The sequence below is a fragment of the Oryza brachyantha genome, chromosome 6 (assembly GCF_000231095.2).
Source record: "Oryza brachyantha chromosome 6, ObraRS2, whole genome shotgun sequence".
Lineage (NCBI taxonomy): Eukaryota > Viridiplantae > Streptophyta > Magnoliopsida > Poales > Poaceae > Oryza > Oryza brachyantha.
Window position 1 is genome coordinate 609,704 of NC_023168.2, and position 17,644 is coordinate 627,347.

The window sequence follows — 17,644 nt, forward strand, 5'->3', positions numbered from 1 at the left end:
AATATCGGGAAAATGGCTGAGATATATCATATCATGATTTCTGATGAGAAGAAAGGAAGGAGAGCTGTCTCTTTCTCGATGATTTCTTGCGTTGCACGAACGGCAAAGCAAATTATATTATTCTCAGTTTTTTTTCTCGTTTTTACAATTTTACGTGCATATTTTCCTATATGTTAAACGCTATATATTTTACAAAATTATATATTGATTTCATCATCTCAACTTTTTAAAATATTTTTTAAAATTTCTAGTAGCTAATTCTATTGTCTACGCTATTAAATAGTACTACGTACTAGCTATCAAAACACAAAAATAAAATAGTCTTTCATCTTTTATCTTCCGCAGAAAAAGAACCTAACATGATTTCTTCATTCTTCTGATATACATTTCTGACGAACAACAGCCACTCATGTAATCCTTTGGTTCGTATTGGACCATCATTAACTGCTGATGCATTTGTAGCCAGCCTAATCAATGGAGTTTTTTTTTTCAGAAACTCTGCAAAAATTTTGGATTGCTACGAACTGGGCTGGGCTGACTGAATGGGCCAGGCTTTGTTAGGCCCACATGAGGCCCAAATGCAAGTCGCCATTAATTAACCCGCACGAGAGAGAAGAGCAAGCCATCCGTCTCCTTATTTCCAGGAACGCGTCTCCTCCCTCCTCTCCGGCGGCGGCGGGCGGCTCCGACTCCGATCCCGACACGAACCAAGGGTACGTGCTTGCCGATCCAACCCCTAGGGCTCCAGATCTCTCGCAGATCTGCGCTCTCCGTTGATCTCCTCTGTGCTGTTGCGCGCTCTCTCCCCGTCCGGTTCCTCCTCGCCGTGCCGCCTCGTCTGATGCGATCGTGAGGCTGCCTCGAGCGCGGAGGAGGAAGCCCTTCCTAAATCGTGGGTCCTTCCCTTTTCTGCGAGGACGGTTGGCCGGGATTTGGGTGGCCCGTTTCGTCTTGGTCTGATGATGAATCGATTAGAATTGTTTAGAATTTAGGGTTTGAGCCTCCGGCTGATCCAAATTTTCTCTTTGATCCCCTTAACTAGATAGTAGGATGCAAAAACCAATCAATTGATTGGAGGAACCGTCCCACGTAATCTGGTTAACTTCTTGCTTGAGCCAATAAGCACATTGAAGGTGTCTATTATCGTTAAATGGTTTTTACTAGGGTGTATAATGGCTGCGATTTGAATTCTACTGCAAATTTATTGTCCCACAATAACTCCAGTATGATTCATCATAGTATTACTTGTTTCAAGAGGACAGCTATTTGGTCTTGCAGCAATCTTATCGAATGTGTTAAACTAGCTGGAGATTCAGCTCAACCCCATCTTTTGGCTCTTGCTTATGCTTATAAGCTAATATTTGAATTTTCAACCTTAAATTTAGAGTTGATTTTGAGTTTTTTTCACCGTAGCTTGTAGATCGCTATGAACACATATATAAAAGTATTCACAAATTTATTTTCAGTTTGCAAATATGTTGTTTGGCCTTTTCCTTTAACAAGCAAAAAGATGACCCCCATAGATGACAATGTACAGTTCTACACAGTGCGTTTGACGCACAATTGATTTATTTTGTAATCGTAGATGACTATGTGTGCTGGAGCTTATTCCATTATACCAATGAACAAGAAAGCAGCTGATTTATTGTTTTAGAACTTCAACAGTTAGCTGGGGGTCTATTTTTCTAGCCTGCGATGTTCTCTGTTGCTTTTATTCATATGAACAATTTGATTCACTTTTTTTTAGACTTGACAATCTGTATGCCATTTCATGATTTTACAGCAAAAATGACGGCTGGATACATTGCTGGGTCCTTGGTTGGATCCTTCGCCATTGCTTACCTTTGTGACACATTTATTTCTGATACGAAGGCATTTGGTGGTGAGTATAGTCTTACACATGCATATGTGCTTGACCTCCTGTAACACTCTGGATCTTAAGCTGGTTCATTTTTGGAAGCAGGTTCCATTCCAAAGACTGTCTCTGACAAGGAGTGGTGGCAAGCCACTGACACCAAGTTCCAGGCCTGGCCTCGCACCGCTGGACCACCGGTCATCATGAACCCCATCAGCCGCCAAAACTTCATTGTCAAGTCCACTGAATAGACGAGAGAAGCTGGTTTAGCGTCTTATTTTTACCATGAATATGAAGTTTGCTTATTAGGTCTTGAGATTGTAATAAAACGTGACAGTCAGGATACCTTTTTGCAACTTCACTTCACCTGTGAGCAAACATTGGAGCTTACAGCATACTACTTAAACATTTGATGAGTTCCGTTCCCCGGTGAAAAGTTTCCACCGGGCAGTAAAGAATTGCATTGTTTTCCCATATTCATATGGTTTTTTCAGTAAGTTTTTGCTTAAGCTTGAAGCTGTGATTCTTTGTCCTGTGTTTCTGCATTTTGGCAATGATAAAAGGTCTTTTGTGCTCAAATTATGTTGTGATCCCGTAATTTCTGCTCTGCTGTTATCCGATCTATTAACGGTGATTTAACAGGTGCTGCAGTTTTTGGCGATATCTTGTTGATTATGCAAAGGGTCTAAAATGAATTTAATCAATTCGTTCCCACTGAAACAGAGCAAGATTATACCTACAAAGAAAGATGGAAAGGCAAGCTAATGCATAAGGGCACGGTTGTCATGCATGACAACCGTATTGCATTAATGAAAACTAACGTAATAAAAATATTTTATTAACGTGAATTAAATAAGAATCGGTAATGGGCCCTAACTTTGAACATGTCCTAAGCATACTCTTCAATTAGAAGCATGAAAGTTTACTTTCAGGATGCTAGGCCTAGCCTGCACATCCTGCTCGTCTAACAAAACGATTTGTCGATTACAGCCCTTTGCAACCTTTCAGAGTTTTGTCGATTACAATCCTTTGCTACTGAAAGTCAGAAAAGAGTATGAAATTATGGTATGATACCTTCCAGATATCATATAGATGAAACTGGTTTATCATCTAGATGGCAACCGAAGGGATCATGTATCATGCTAGAAGAACACAAATATTAGACAACTGGAACTACCATTCCGGATATCATCATCTAGATAGCAACCAGATCGAAGGGATCATGTATCATGCTAGAAGAACACAAATACGGAGTATTAGACAACTGGGACTACCACTTTAGCTCCATATCATTGTCACCAACTCAATATGATGTAGCAGTACCAACCACTAGAAAATATCTGCAATGATAGTCAGCAGACCCTGCTTATCTTGAAGCAAAAAGGAATCAGAGGGATCAGATGGCGATGTAAAATCAAGTTCAAGCGTAACGCGTGATGTATTCCGCTTTAAAGTGTGCAAAACTGTGTCGCTAATAACTTTAGTGAATTATGAAAAATCTCACTGATGTTGATGTTATAGTGCCTATGGCTAAAAATATTTCAAATGCAATTTGCTGGATTTGTTGGTTCTCCCCAAACTATTATCCAGAACTTTCTGCTGTTAATTGACACCACATTAGAAGTAAAGCAATTCCATAGTATATCTTACCAGCATATCATTGTTGAAAGATCAGTGTAAACTTGGCCACTTACCCTACATCGCTAAAGATGAAAGTCATATGAAAACAGCTCAAGAATTCCTTCTTTCATAGCTGTTAATGTCATAAAATTTCAGTTATTTCGCCATCTTCAACATCATGCCAATGGCTGTAATGTACTCGTGCAAATACAATATTTTTGAGTCACATCTTCCAACAGCCCACATGTGAATCGCGCTGCCCACACAGGTGCAGGGTCTTCAAAACCCCTTCAAAATTTGTTGTCTGTACCACTAACGAAACCTTCAATCAACATGATCATCTACTCCTGTCTGGTTGCTTGAGAACAATGTGTCTCTTTTCTTGGGGAAACCAGGGGGCTCCATACCTGGGCCGCGATACTTCAGCTCCGGGGTGGCTCGAAGCACAGGCTCTGTTGAAACAGGTCGATATGGAATAACTCCACCCCCTGAATATCTAGTAGGTGATGGATACCTTCTTGGAGCACCTCTCAATGCCCCACCCCGTATGTCCACACTCCTGGTAGCTTCAGCATAACCCCGGTCCGTAGCTCTTGTGGTGGCATCCACATAGCTTCTATCACTGGCTCTTGCCATGCCATCAACATAGCCTCTCTCACCAGCTCTTGTTGAGCTATCTGCGAAGGCACGGTCACTGGTCGAATGATTCAAAATGCTCCCAGTAGGAGCTGTCAGCGAGGTGTTAAACGTCTCCTCTGGAGTCCAGCCCAACGAATCCTTCTTCTTTACATAGACTTGCCAAATGCCAATCAAGAAGAGGAGGAAGAGCAGCGCTGGACCACTCCACACCACGGCATTGCTCTCTGGCTTGTACACAGGGAAGTTGGACCTGTATATAGCAATGTAACCATCTCCAAGACCCAAGATCACGAGCTTTTCCCTGTCTGCGGCAATAAGCGGCTTCCCAGCTGGTGAAGCAGGCATCACGCCAGAAGAACCCGCAAACACGGACTTGATATCCTTAATTGTTGTGCCAAATAGTGGCCGGGGAGCTCCAACCCTCCCATAGTACTGAGTTGAAGTGTTGTACACAAGGACCTTATCTTGGCTAGCTACCAAGAGGTAGCCTTTGGTCGTCTGTATCGATACAGGGTTGTCGATCTCAGCCTTCTTGATGGCCCGGACCCTGCACTTGAGGCTGGCAATGTCACCGAGCAAAAGGACATGCACGAGATCACCGGCATCAGTGAAACCATAGGCCTTGAAGCGCTCCGAAGGATCGAAGGAGTAGGCCTTGGGGAGGGAGCCATTGAGCGCTTCAACAAGGCCCTCGCATGGAGTCTCGCGGACAGACATTGATCGGAGGTCGAGCGACGCGGCGCCTGCCTCGGTGAGGAAGAGGAGGCGCTGCTTTACAAAGGCAAGAGGCGTCGACGAGGCGATGGCGGTGCCGTAGAGCGTGCCGTTCTCGGTGAAGACGCGGATGCGGCCGCCGGAGTCGCAGGACAGCACGTAGCGGGCGCGGCCGGCGTGGTGGGCCTCGAGGTGGAGCACAGGGGCGGCGTCGAGCCCGCGGACGAGGAGACGGGACGACGCGGCGGCGAGGGTGAGCCAGTCATCGCCGTGCGGGGACGACTCGATGAGCCGGTGAGCGGCGATTGAACCGTCGGCGTGGCCGGCGAAGAGGAAGCAGTCGGTGCGGCGCGGGGAGAGGTACGCGAGCAGCGCGGTGACCGGCGGCTCGCCGGACGCCCCTGCCTCCAGCTCGAGCAGCGCGTCCCCGGCGGCGGAGAACACGAACACCCGGCCACGAGAGTCACCGACGGCGAAGTACTTGGTAAGCCCGTCGGCATCCTCATAAGGCAGCGCGGTCGCCGCGGCGGCGTAGGCGCCATCCCCGAGCCGCGCGGCCGCGGCGAAGTGGAACCGCTCGGACCAGTACGGCCTCCGCTTCGTCACGGCCACCCCCTGCGGCGCCCTCCGGTCACCGGGTGCCGCCGCGGCGGCGGCCGGCGGTGGCGGCGGATCGGGCTCCACGGATCGGGCGAGCGCGGACTCCAGCGCCTGGACGGACTTGGCGAGCGATTCCGTGAGTTCCTCGAGCCGCGCGAGCTGCGCCTCGTGACGCACCAGTAGGCCGGCCTCGAGGTCCGCCGCCGGGTCGGCGCCCGTGGCCTCCTCCGGCGACGCGGCGGCGGCGGAGACGGCGGCGAGGGTGAGGAGGAGGAGAGCGACGTGGTGGGGCATGGTTGTCAGTGACAGCGGAGCGGGAGTGGAGTAGGGTTTAGAGTAGTTTATGTGTTTTCGGAGGTTGGGATTAGCCCCAGCTAGGTGGGGGGAACGGATCTGGTGTAGAGGAAAGCGGAGAGGGGAGACGCAACGCCTCGGTGGGCCCCACATGTCATTGGCTGGCCTGTCTTCTGTGGGTCCAACATGTCAGAGGTCGTTATGTCTAGGTCGGCGGCTGTGTGTTTGTTCCAGGAAGGCCTCGTTGACCAGCTAGCACTCCGTTGTCAAAGAAACACTTTGTTTATAGCTCTTCGTATTTACTACTATTTCACAAAGATGTCATTTTTAATTGATTATTGAATGTGACTTGAAAAAGGTAAATATCATTTTACTCTATATAGACTTACGTAGGTATATGTAAAGTATCATTATATAGGAGTATATGTGAAGTATGTAATTCTTCTTGAGATCGATGGAGTAGTTGCTAAGACCTATTGTGTTTCCTGCATTTGAAATAAGTGGCATAGTGAAAGTATATTACATCATAAAGTTATCAAATAAAATTATCATTAATATGTTATTATCATTATTTTTTGCATATATAAGTTCTTAATTGTTGCATATAATTGCTGGTTACATGTGGGCCAGTAGATTTGGGTACATTAAAGAAGTTAAGGTTTGAAAAGAAGCATAATTCACATGGTGACTAAAACATTGGAAACATTGTAGTTTATCTCAAGTAAAATTATCCTTACCTGACCAAGAATTACACATACTTGAAAGTATAAGGAAAAAACTACCTTAAATATGTGATAAGAGACCAAGTGGACAAGGAAACTAGCGTGTACTAGGAGATGACTATCTAGTTTGACCCGGTTACGACTAGAATTGCTTGGTTATTTTCTTCCTAAAACATTACAGTCCTATTTTGATATCTGAGCATACAAGGCTATAAATACAAGTTCTTATTGAGTTGTGTAGAGTATCGAGTTCTTAAACACATAATAACAAAACCATATATACATTGAATCACCACTTGGATACAACAGTCTCCTCTAGCAGCTGCTTCAACTTCGTGATGTAATCGGGACATCGCTTCCTCCTTACATTTCCCTGAATTTGCCAGGATTTAGATTTATAAGTATTAATTGCAGTTTGTAAATAGCAAAGTAATATAGTCCTAAAGCTAAGCAAACTGTTGAGAAAAAATAATTAATTTGATCGGGTTTTCTATCTCCTACTAGCACATGTAGAATCCTAAGCACTTCTATCAGGTTCAATTTAATTTGGTTATTTTTTTTCATTGTTGTTAACGTTTTCCATCTTTGTCATTGCTTATTGTTCATGCTATCATGATATTTCTTCACCAGTTCATATCATCGATCACCGATATTGTTCCTACACACTTACTGTCCAACTGCACTGAAATCATAATTGCCCACAAAAAATAAATTAAACTACTACTGCAGTAGGGCTGTAGAGGCAATAGAGAGAGTAGTGGAGGTTCATTGCAATATTACATCATCCTGTAAAAGTGACAAGAGCAATCCTCGTTCTCATCCGGACGATTTAGGAGGTACACTCCACTACTTTATGGCACGTCATCCTTGAAGGATGCAATATATGTGTAGGAATTTGATGTCAGGTGAGCATTTGCATGAATTTGAAAGCAAATTGTTTAGTTCATTCGGCCGCTACTAAAATTTTCCCACAATTCCAAAGCATAGCTTAAACAAGTTAAATTCGGAGGAGACAGACAAACTTCTTGATGATGATGATGATGATGATGATAAGCCATTATTAATAGAGGTAAGGACCGAGTCTGGTTCCCGGTTTCACAGGGCTTACTGCCTTATACGGCAATGAAACTATTATGTGCATAGAGAAGATCATAATACACCTAACAAGTAAGGCATGTTGATATTTCTATGTTTTATTGGTATAATACATCACCATTGGTGGTGTTTTCGTAATAGCCTAAGAAGTGGATGCAGCAGTCTCCTCTAGCAGCTGCTTCACCTTCGTGATGTAATCGGACATCGCTTCCTCCTTGGATTTCCCTGAATTTGACAGGAATTAGATTTGTAAGAATTAATTGCAGTTTGTGGATAACAAAGTAACATAGTTATCTACTAGTATTCTCTCCAGTCAATTATATTTGACGTTATTGATTTTTAAAATATAAGTCATGCTTAAAGTGTCTTGAATATTAAAACAAATCACAACAAAATAAATTATAATTATGTTTTTATAAGACAAATGGTATAAGTTAAGAAAACCAAAGTGAGTATATTGACATATATACCTTCAACAGCCTTCCAAGCATCCCACTTGTATTTTTCTTTCAGGTTGAAAATACCTGGGCGCGCTGAAAGATGAAACTGAATTGTTAGATATGATAACTCGAGGATGGTGCATGCTTATTCATAGGGATATTTAAAGTCCACTTTGGAATGAAACATAAGAAAATCATCATATGTTACTTAGGATGGGGGATATGTAAAGTTAACTTGTGCTTCTACAATCTCAAATAACAACCTTAGAAATTGTAATGATAAATTCCCTAAATTCAAACACAGAAATTCAAGTAAAAGGTGAGCCTACACTCATCAAGCATAGGGTTGGTGGCATAAGCATATCATCCTTTTCAGTCATACACAAACAATGATTCAGAAGCAAGTATATGAAAACTAATCATCATGACAACCTACTTCTTCAGCAAAACACACTTTAACAGCAACAAATTTACTAGCTCCATGAATTAACACATCGTTTCAAGAAGAGGAAAAGGCCTAGATATACATACCAGTGTTAACGGGGCCGACGGTTGCCTGCTTGTACAGGCCATAAAGAAGCAGCTTGTCCTCATTTGTAATTGTGTCAGGCAAAGTCTTGGCCTTCTCAGCATACTCCTCAAACTCCTCCTGCAGCAGAACAAAATTCAGAAATCAGACTCGACTTGAATTGTTTACAACCAACAGGAAACTGCTCTTCATATTTGGTGTTCAGAACAGGATAGGCAGAGGTAACAACTGCAATTTCTGGATGGCTCTAGCATCTAAATCACAAGAATCGATCGACTTTCTCTACATCACCTGATCCAGAACACTGTGAACTACTGATCAACCAACGAAGGAACAGCAGGTCAATTGGTTAGAAATTAGCATCCTGTTACACTACATGGTAATCAAACAATGATTGCAAACATAACACCAAACCCCAAACAAGGATACTATCCGCCAAATTCTGCACCAAGATGAACTCCAAGAAAAGTGGGAACTATCCGCTGCAACCTATGAAATCGCAAAAAGAAGATTCCTTTACCTGCAAACCCATGGCGGCGGCGGCGGCGGCGGCGAGTTCAGAGTTCTTCGATAGGATCAAGGCAGGATCAGTGGAGCTGTGGAGGGATCATCCACAGGAGGTTCGTGGTTGTGTGTCCAAGAGCTTGGTGCGTTTATAAAGGAAGCGGATATTTGCAGGTGTTTCAGGAACACGTGTCCCGATCAGGGCCGTTGGTGGGAGTTGACTCTTGATCGTGGGGTGGTGGTGTTGGAACTCGTGGACGGCAGGGACAAGCCTCGTGTCTTGTGTGGCGATAATTTCCACGGGAGAGGGAAAAAAACACAACCTTTCTTTTTTTGGTTGTTTTTTAATCTTTTTTTATTTTATCACGTCACTGATTTTCAGCCTCATCTCTTCCCTCGGTGTGAAATTGGATAAGTCAAATTTTGATTTGTTTTTTCTTTTAAAACCTAAATATAAAATTGATTTTAGATATTTTTAATATAGTTTATTTTTCAGTATTTACTTTTATATCGCTAACAACACATATGACCACCTTTACGGCTTTACGTTGGAAGAATCCGGTAATAGCACAATGCTTGCACGCGTATAAAAAAAGAGAGAGAATTTGGATATTCCAACTTCCAAGTATGTATAGAACTAGGGTCATGTCCTGATACCAGGGGGAAAATATACTTCTTTCGATGGGTTGGCTAACTGTCCCAAAGCTAAGCAAACTGTTGAGAAAAAAAAAATCAAGAGTGCAATTTGCAAATAACACGGCTCACTCTTATGACAAAACTGTAATTTCAGAACCTGCAACTTTCTTTGGTTTTTCAGTCACAAGTTCAGAACTTAAACGTGGACAGCACAGGATGACAATACCATTTGCTCCTAGTAGTGAGTAGTGACTACATTCTAGTCTACCTCTATGATATTCAAACCTAGTTATCAAAATTTAGGTCAGGACTGCGCCTTTGCAACATGTATTTCCTGAAGTGGCATGAACTACAGATCTATTCATCAACAGCGACAGAAATTGCAAGGTTGCTGCCCTTACGACAACATTTGCTAGGAAGCAAAGAGTTGCCCACATTATGCGCATAAATCATTCGATGTTCTTGAAGATTTTATCAGTTGTTCTAGCTTCCTGTGCTACAAGTCATCATCGTCATGGTCCAATTTGACAATACGAGCCATCTGCTGCACCTCACTTTCTGGCTCTGTAGTCACACCCCTAGGGACCTTTCTTGACTGTTAGTATGCTCCCTTGCATCCCCATTGACCTGCTGAGGCCTAGCTCTAATTCGGTTCTTTTCCCGAGCTAAAAGTTGCTTCCTTATAAGCTTTGTGCTGACATATTCATCTCTTTCTAATGCCCTTTGTACAGCTTTCTTAAGCCTAGTCTCAACCATTTCCCATGACACAAGCTTCTCTATAAATTTGGAGACATAGTCAGCTCTTCGATCCTGGAAGCACAGGTGATAAATAAACTAAGTAAAAGAGTGTGTTTCGTTTAAGTACTGAATGCAAGCATCATTTTGCCATCTAACCTCATAATCCAGGTAATACGCATGCTGTTTCCCAAAGAAAGAGGACAGTGTTAGTATAGTTGTTTAGAAAGAACTTGCAAGTAAAAGAAAGTTGATTTGCAACGTTCATACCTCCCAGACATCAATTGCAAGGAGTGGCTGCCAAAAGAATAGCCTCATGAGATCCCAATTGGACATAGCACATGGAGAAAACCAGAAGGCATACAATGCAATGGACATGTTTTACATTTAAACATTAACCAAAAGTCATTCATTGCATCTTATGATGAAAGTATGTTTCTTAAAAACGATTTGTAAGATTAAGCTGTAGTATCTGATACTCAGTTGCAATTGTCACATAATTAAACAGATAAAATAGTTGGGGTCTTCTAAATGACAACCATATCTTGCTAATATTCAGATAAAGGATAGATGAAATACTCAATTGGAAGTTGGACCTCACAATGGCAACCATATATATTGTTAATACACAGTAGGAGACCACATGTATTGATTCTTTTGGTTGATCAACCTTTGCATACTGGACGATGAGGAGTACGAATCATGACAAAACAATGGTATACAGATGTAGGGTAAAGAATGGCATAAATATGTAGGATAAATATTTCAATTTAGTACTCACAGAGTGACCCCAGACAAGAGGATTGATGGCATTCGGAGTCTTTGAGATGACCAGCCTGCCATAATTATCAGATGGGATTGGACTTCTTGAATTCACATAAGGCAGCTTGCTTGTTTTATCTGCAGAGATTTACAGAGGAGTTCAGTTCATCACACCAACAAATACAAATTTTGAAACTGGCATAGTGAGGATAATAATTTTGCTGTTTAGCATATGTACATCACTTACAACAAAGCCAAACCCATCCAGAACCAAATTGAGTTAAGGCAGCATCCATAAATTGTTGAATCATGCCATCATAAGATCCAAAATCCCTGTTAATAAATTTCAGAAGACGTTCCGGAGGCTTTCCCCCACCACCAGGTTGCATAGATCGCCAATAGAAATCATGGTTCCATATCTAAAAGAATGTCCAATATTTAGTCATTTGGAGGACAAACGGTTCAAAAAAGTACATGATACAGAATGATACCTGCGCAGCATGGAAGAAGGGGCGATGGGGTGCCTCCCTGTCCTCATTGAAGGAGGATAGCATCATCTGCCCCAGCGACATCCCCTCCCACTCGCTGCCACCGATCATGCCGTTGAGCCTCTCCACATGAATACGCTGATGAACTCCCCAGTGCTGCTCCACCGTCTCCTTGCTGATGTATGGCTCTAGGGCATCCTACATTTCCATCTCATATCCATCACACAGTTTTCACTACTAATCAGTGCAAATTGGTATTTGTGTACTTACTAAAGGATAAGGAAGAGGCTGATGTTCTATCCAGGAAACAGAAGCAGCTTCATCGGGGTCCGAGGACTCATCACCATTTGCTTCAGCATCTTCATCAATTTCAGCATCAGAAGAAGTTTCATCATCAGTATCATCTTTGGCAATTTCTTCCTCAGTAGTCACCACATTCGCCTCATTGGCACACTGGAATATACAGGAAAAGTTGTGTCTTCTCGTACTCCTCCCTCCCTACAAACAGACATACATAGTACATCCATTCTTCACATCAAATTACACATGCACAGGACTGGGAGAGGATTTTCTTTTATCCTATATAAATGGTGCATGTATAATACATGCATTTCGCATTGGAAAAAGTTGCAGCCGAAAATTTCACAAATCAAACATGTGGAGAATTTAAAATGCATCTTATTGAGATTCAAACGCATCCATAAAGAGATCCTTAGGAGGTAGTACTTGCTTGATAAGTATGGCGAATTCAACACAGTGTGACACTGCAACTTATCCAAAAAAACGCAGGAATCATACACGAACAGCGAGAGCCTCATCCAATCAATTGTAACGCGGTGTAGAGCTACCAATTGGAACGGAAATGCTAAGCCGGGGAGTAGGAGAGGGAGGAGTGGGCCGGCCGGACGGTTTACCAACCCTGCAGGAGGAGCCGTCTCGCAGTGGAGTGACGAGGCGGCGGAGGCCATGGCGCCCGTGGGCACGGAGGGTGAAGGAGGGGGCGAAGAGGGCTGGCGACAGGGGCCCCGCTGCCATTGGCGGCAGCAGCTGGGAGGTGAACGCCATGGCCATGGATGGAAAAGCTTGGAGTTGGAGGAGGGGAGGAGCTGGGGAAGGAGACGAGACGAGACGATGAGGTTGGGACGGGATGATGTTAATGATGGGCCTAAACTAAAATGGTCTTTATTTTGCCTTTGGGCCCAACCTAACACCAGCTGGGTGAAATGGAAGATAGTGAAAAAAATAAAATCTCACAACACAACGCATAAAATTAACTATTATATGAAAAAGATAAACAATACAATTAACTACTACTCCCTTCCATTTTATAATGTAAAATCTTTAACTTTTTGTTTAATGTTTGATCATTTGTCTTATTTAAAAAATTATGAAAATATCGTTTATTTTGCTTGTGACTTACTTTATTATAAAAAAACTTTAAGCATGACTTGTCATTTTTTATATTGATACTAAATATTTAAATAAAACGAATGATCAAAAGTTGCAAACAAAAAGGTCAAACATCTTATATTATGAAACGGAGGTAGTACAAGACATTATGTTTTGTATATAATGGGGACAATTTGCAAAAGTTCGTCGACGTAGGCCGCGTTCGGCTAGTGCCCCTAAGTTAACTTATACCCTGGCACGAAAAACGTAGTAATAGATTAGTACATGATTAATTAATTATTAAAAAATATAAAATAGATTAATATGATTTTTTTAAAATAACTTTTCTATAAAAAAACTTTTACAAAAAATACACCGTTTATGAAAAACGAGAGGAGATAAGTTAACTAGTGAAGAGCTCAAACGCAGCCTTAGTATGAAAAACTTCATCGACCTAGGATGAAGAGTCGTCCTCTAGTCGTCTTATGTTTAGGCTTAATAGCTAAAATTTAAATTTTCAACATTAAATTTTGAGTTAATTGAGATTTTTCATCGAAAATTATTTTCAAGCCTTGCTGCTTGGATCCCGCTATTTATTTTTCGTTTAATATCTGGCATCTGGTGAAACACAAGCGGTAAATTTATTTGAACTGTTCAACTTAAATTTACTACGTAGTAAAAGAAACTACTGTTACAAACATGAAAAATTGAGACGTAGCGGAATGGTTGAATTCATCTCAAGATAAGTATGCGCTTAGTTTGATTCACTTCAGACAAAAACCCAAACAAGCTCAAACTGCTGGAGAGTAGACAGACAGCAACATCAAAACGCCAGTCTCGCATCAGGTGAAGCTGATAAAAATAACGATAAAAACTTGGTGCAGGATCTCTACTCTTAACCGTTACAGGTTGCAATCCTTTTACTTCTTCTCTTCCTTCTCGGCCTCGGCCGCCCTCTTCTGCCGGGCGCCAACGTGGCGCTGGTTCATCCTCTCCACACGCAGCTTGGCGTAGGCCTTGAATGACTTCATCTCATCTGTAACCTTCACGACCTCGACCGAGCGCTTCTCGCCACGGGTGATAGGCATGTAGTCACCCTGGACCTGGGTGGCTGTGGCAAGCTCCTCAGGAGTGGAGTCACCAGCCTGCGAAAGGAATCGGTTAATGGAAGGGGTATTCAGAATGGCGTGTTTAACCGTATGGGATGCGGGAAGTTCCCTCACCTTGACCTTGCGGGCGCGTCTTGGGAAGATGACAAGCTTGGCCTTGTAGGTCTTCAACCTTTGAACATTGGCCTGCAGACCTTCAAGTGAGCGGTTCTTGCGGCGGTGATCCACTGAGATGCCAATGGTTGGGGCAAGCTTCTTCGGGATCCCAGCTGCCTGAAATGTGCAATAGGGTAATGGAGGTCAGAATCACAATCTGAAGAGAACACATGCCTTTCAGCAGTAGTGTAACATTGAGGCTACAATGCTGCTATCTACATGAGCAATCTGATTTACCTTCAGCTCTTCAAGGGTGAAACCCCTTCCAGCCCTAGACTTCATGTTGTACTTAAGTGTTTGGCACTGAACAATTGGGCGAAGTGGTCCAGCAGTAGGGCGGGGGAAAATCTTCACAGCTTTCTTTTGCCTAGCTGCAACGCCAGCACCAGAATAACATTAGTTGCTGAATAAAAAGGAAATAGCAGCATCCTAAAGCATAAAGTTAATGGCTCATGCAACACTAAAGTGAGCACTTGGGCATTCATTGACAGCAACAACATCATTCACAGCGTAGTGTGGCAGGCCAACCACAAATTTATATGCAAAACTAAAGAGAATGTGCAGAGCATTACTACACAGACAAAATCAAACAGAACATGGTACAATGTTCAGTTTAAGCACATGCACAAATTACAAAAATGAGGATTTTATCAATATTCACGGGCCACTGAATTTTAAGCTAGCCTGCGTGAGAGAAACATATGCACACACCAACAGATCATAACATATTAGGAGAAGAGTATAAATTATCAAAATAACGTAGCAACTTAACTTCTACATTGCCACATATGGTTACTGATCTTATATTAGCATAGACATTAAAAACAAAATCTGTGCATAACTAAAATGCATCTAAAGCAGTGTGCAGCAACTAAAATACTACAGAGCAACACGCAGCGAAAGAAACACTACTACGAGCATTTAGCACCACAATTGCAGTTCACACATATGTTAACACAGCACAATCTCCCGAGCACACAATAAGCAGTAGAGAGACGAAGAGGGATCAAATTTTACCGATGCGGCGCCTCTGCTTGCGGGCGGGCTGGTTGAACCATGTCTTGACATAGTTCTGCCAGTGCTTCTTGAAGTGCCCATTCGGGATGACGTTGTTGTGCTTCACCATGGCTTACCTTACCTACACCAAATCAAACCAAAACAGCACCCATAAGCATCACCATCTCCATGTGATTCCTTCCTAGCAGCACAGGGGCACCAACTGCTGCACCAAATTACTAAAAGAAAGGCTTGCAAACTGTTCTAGATCCCACCAAAAACGCATTCAAATCAACCAAAAGTTACTACTACTACAGATCACGAGCTTCCCTTAGGCTGATAATTCCCCATCCTACGAACGCGCGCATGCCACAAGATCCTTCGTCCGAGCTCACATCTCACTAAAAGAAACCAACACAAGAACGGAGCGCGCGTAGTGCAACGAACCGAGATCCGAATGAGCGAACGAAGGTTTAGGTCGAGCTAGAGGCCTCGAGCGATCCAGAAATGGTGGGCGAGAGAGGGGGAGGAGGCGATGGACGGGGAGGCACCAACCTTAGGCGGCGAGGAGGAGGAGGAGGAGGAGGCGAAGTGGCGGCGCGCTAGGGTTGGAGAGGAGTACGCGAGACGGGGTGGGGTTTTAGAAGAGAGAAGCCGAGACCGCTCTAGATGGGCCTCCTCGTGGGCCGGCCCATCTCAATGCAAAGCAATCTTCTACGTGGGCCAGATGCGAGATGTAAGGCCCATATCCCACATTCCGCGCACGCCCAAAGGCGTATAGTTTTACTTTACGCTTTATCACGGCGGAGGCGTCTTTTATACGCTGCGAGCTTTCTAAACCTTGGATTGACCAACGCACTCATATTTAAATTTTAAATTTTAAAATTGAATTTGATTTTAAGTTTATTTTATTATTTTTCAGCTTTGTTTTTAGATCTTAATAGCAAGAATATAAAAGTTTTATCCATAAACTATTTTTAATAATTAATAAGCGGTTTAGCTTATACTTATAAAAAGAAAAACAATGCGGCTGCAATCCAGTAAACAATTGAAGGTATTGTATGACCTATGAATTCTGAAGACTTTTTGCAAACAATCAAGTTGCTGTTAAAAAGTGTTTCATCGCCCAGCACTAGGCCTGTATGATATTAGTTTATGTTTATATATATATATATATATATATATATATATATATATATATATATATATATATATATATATATATATATATATATATATATATATATATATATATATTCGCAATTGTGCAGGCAAGCACAGCTTGCTTGGAAAACTTCAAACACAAAAATTGCAGGAACAAGTTGCAGACTTGCAGTATGGTTCTCCGGCTACATCACAAATCATTAGAAAATGGAAACAATGGCAGGTCGTCGTCGGCGATGCGCGTCGTGAAGCCGGCAGGAGGATCCATCCATGTTGCAATGGACAACAGCAACAGAATGGGAGCAGGTTTGGGCGGGATGAAAAGCTACTGTGACCGTCTGGTGATCGTAGCTGATGCTGATATGCCAACTAATCAGCTGTCAGGGATATATAAATGGGATGTGTCTGGATGGTCAAGAGAGATCTTCATTGATGTCTTCGTCAGACCTCAATCGACAAAGTCGTGTTCTTCCCTAGATGCACAAAGAGTAGTAAAGTTTAAGGTCAGCATCAGTGTGATCATGTTTTACTAAAGAGTCTTAGAAAAGAGCATGAAAATGCAGGGTTTTGTGGTACTTTATCAGTGAAATGATTAGGAATTTTGAGCTTGTTAGAAATAAAGGCACAAACGAGACACGAATTTAACGTGAAAAACCCTTGCGGGAAAAACCACGGACGCCAACCGGCAATAACCACTATGAGGATATGATTACCATGCGAGGGAAACAATTAGAACTCTCCTCTTCCCGTGCAGACTACAAGAGTATATACAAGGGGAAAATCTAAAAGTCCTAGTAGGATTAGGCGAAAGAATCCTGTTAGAAAACTAATCTGACTCCTAGTAGGAAACAACTGGGAGAAACCTACTAGAAAACTAATCCGAATATCATTCCAGTTAAAATTCGGATCACATATTTAACAATCTCTACCTTGAAACGAATTTCCTCTTATAGCATCAAAATCATCAATCACCAATAAACACCTTATAGGTCAAATTGATTACGCGCCAAATAGTCTCTTAGACTATACCGTAACACCAACCAAGCTTGAGCAAAGCTCAAACTTAGTAGCAGGAACTGACTTTGTCATCATGTCAGCTGGATTATCATGAGTACTTATCTTGCATATCTTAACATCACCATCAGCAATAACACCTCAAATAAAGTGATATCTGACATCAATGTGCTTAGTTCTCTC

General features: G+C 42.5%; 5 protein-coding genes across 7 annotated transcripts; 1 reads left to right on the forward strand and 4 right to left on the reverse strand.

The window, feature by feature from the left end:
- Positions 1-621: 621 nt before the first annotated feature.
- On the forward strand, positions 622-2,335 carry LOC121054697. Its single transcript, XM_040525037.1, has 3 exons — positions 622-713; positions 1,784-1,882; positions 1,964-2,335. Exons 2-3 carry the CDS (start codon positions 1,789-1,791, stop codon positions 2,104-2,106), a joined length of 237 nt encoding a protein of 78 aa, XP_040380971.1. The 5' UTR covers positions 622-713; positions 1,784-1,788; the 3' UTR covers positions 2,107-2,335.
- Positions 2,336-3,231: 896 nt separating this feature from the next.
- Positions 3,232-5,788, reverse strand: LOC102720807 (uncharacterized membrane protein At1g75140-like). Its single transcript, XM_006656506.3, has one exon. It carries the CDS (start codon positions 5,720-5,722, stop codon positions 3,800-3,802), a length of 1,923 nt encoding a protein of 640 aa, XP_006656569.2. The 5' UTR covers positions 5,723-5,788; the 3' UTR covers positions 3,232-3,799.
- Positions 5,789-6,432: 644 nt separating this feature from the next.
- LOC102721089 (acyl-CoA-binding domain-containing protein 2) lies at positions 6,433-9,143 on the reverse strand. Of its 2 annotated transcripts, XM_015838353.2 has the most exons (5): positions 9,029-9,143; positions 8,511-8,628; positions 8,010-8,072; positions 7,658-7,764; positions 6,433-6,817 (listed from the first exon to the last, which is right to left on the reverse strand). In XM_015838353.2, exons 1-4 carry the CDS (start codon positions 9,038-9,040, stop codon positions 7,682-7,684), a joined length of 276 nt encoding a protein of 91 aa, XP_015693839.1. In that variant the 5' UTR covers positions 9,041-9,143; the 3' UTR covers positions 6,433-6,817; positions 7,658-7,681. The 2 variants fall into 2 exon arrangements, with proteins under 2 accessions (XP_015693839.1, XP_006656570.1); XM_006656507.3 differs by lacking the exon at positions 6,433-6,817 and having other exon boundaries at positions 7,470-7,764.
- A 967-nt stretch (positions 9,144-10,110) lies between these two features.
- On the reverse strand, positions 10,111-12,774 carry LOC102721373 (superoxide dismutase [Fe] 1, chloroplastic-like). The gene is made up of 8 exons (XM_006656508.3): positions 12,552-12,774; positions 11,904-12,131; positions 11,637-11,831; positions 11,393-11,564; positions 11,165-11,283; positions 10,654-10,680; positions 10,543-10,566; positions 10,111-10,458 (listed from the first exon to the last, which is right to left on the reverse strand). Exons 1-8 carry the CDS (start codon positions 12,702-12,704, stop codon positions 10,219-10,221), a joined length of 1,158 nt encoding a protein of 385 aa, XP_006656571.2. The 5' UTR covers positions 12,705-12,774; the 3' UTR covers positions 10,111-10,218.
- Positions 12,775-13,727: 953 nt separating this feature from the next.
- Positions 13,728-15,901, reverse strand: LOC102707498 (60S ribosomal protein L13-1-like). Of its 2 annotated transcripts, none has more exons than XM_006655658.2 (5): positions 15,839-15,901; positions 15,305-15,425; positions 14,525-14,658; positions 14,246-14,404; positions 13,728-14,167 (listed from the first exon to the last, which is right to left on the reverse strand). In XM_006655658.2, the coding sequence occupies exons 2-5, from the start codon at positions 15,411-15,413 to the stop codon at positions 13,943-13,945; spliced, it is 627 nt and encodes a 208-aa protein (XP_006655721.1). In that variant the 5' UTR covers positions 15,414-15,425; positions 15,839-15,901; the 3' UTR covers positions 13,728-13,942. The 2 variants fall into 2 exon arrangements, with proteins under 2 accessions (XP_006655721.1, XP_015694094.1); XM_015838608.1 differs by lacking the exon at positions 15,839-15,901 and adding an exon at positions 15,731-15,819.
- Between the last annotated feature and the right edge of the window lie 1,743 nt (positions 15,902-17,644).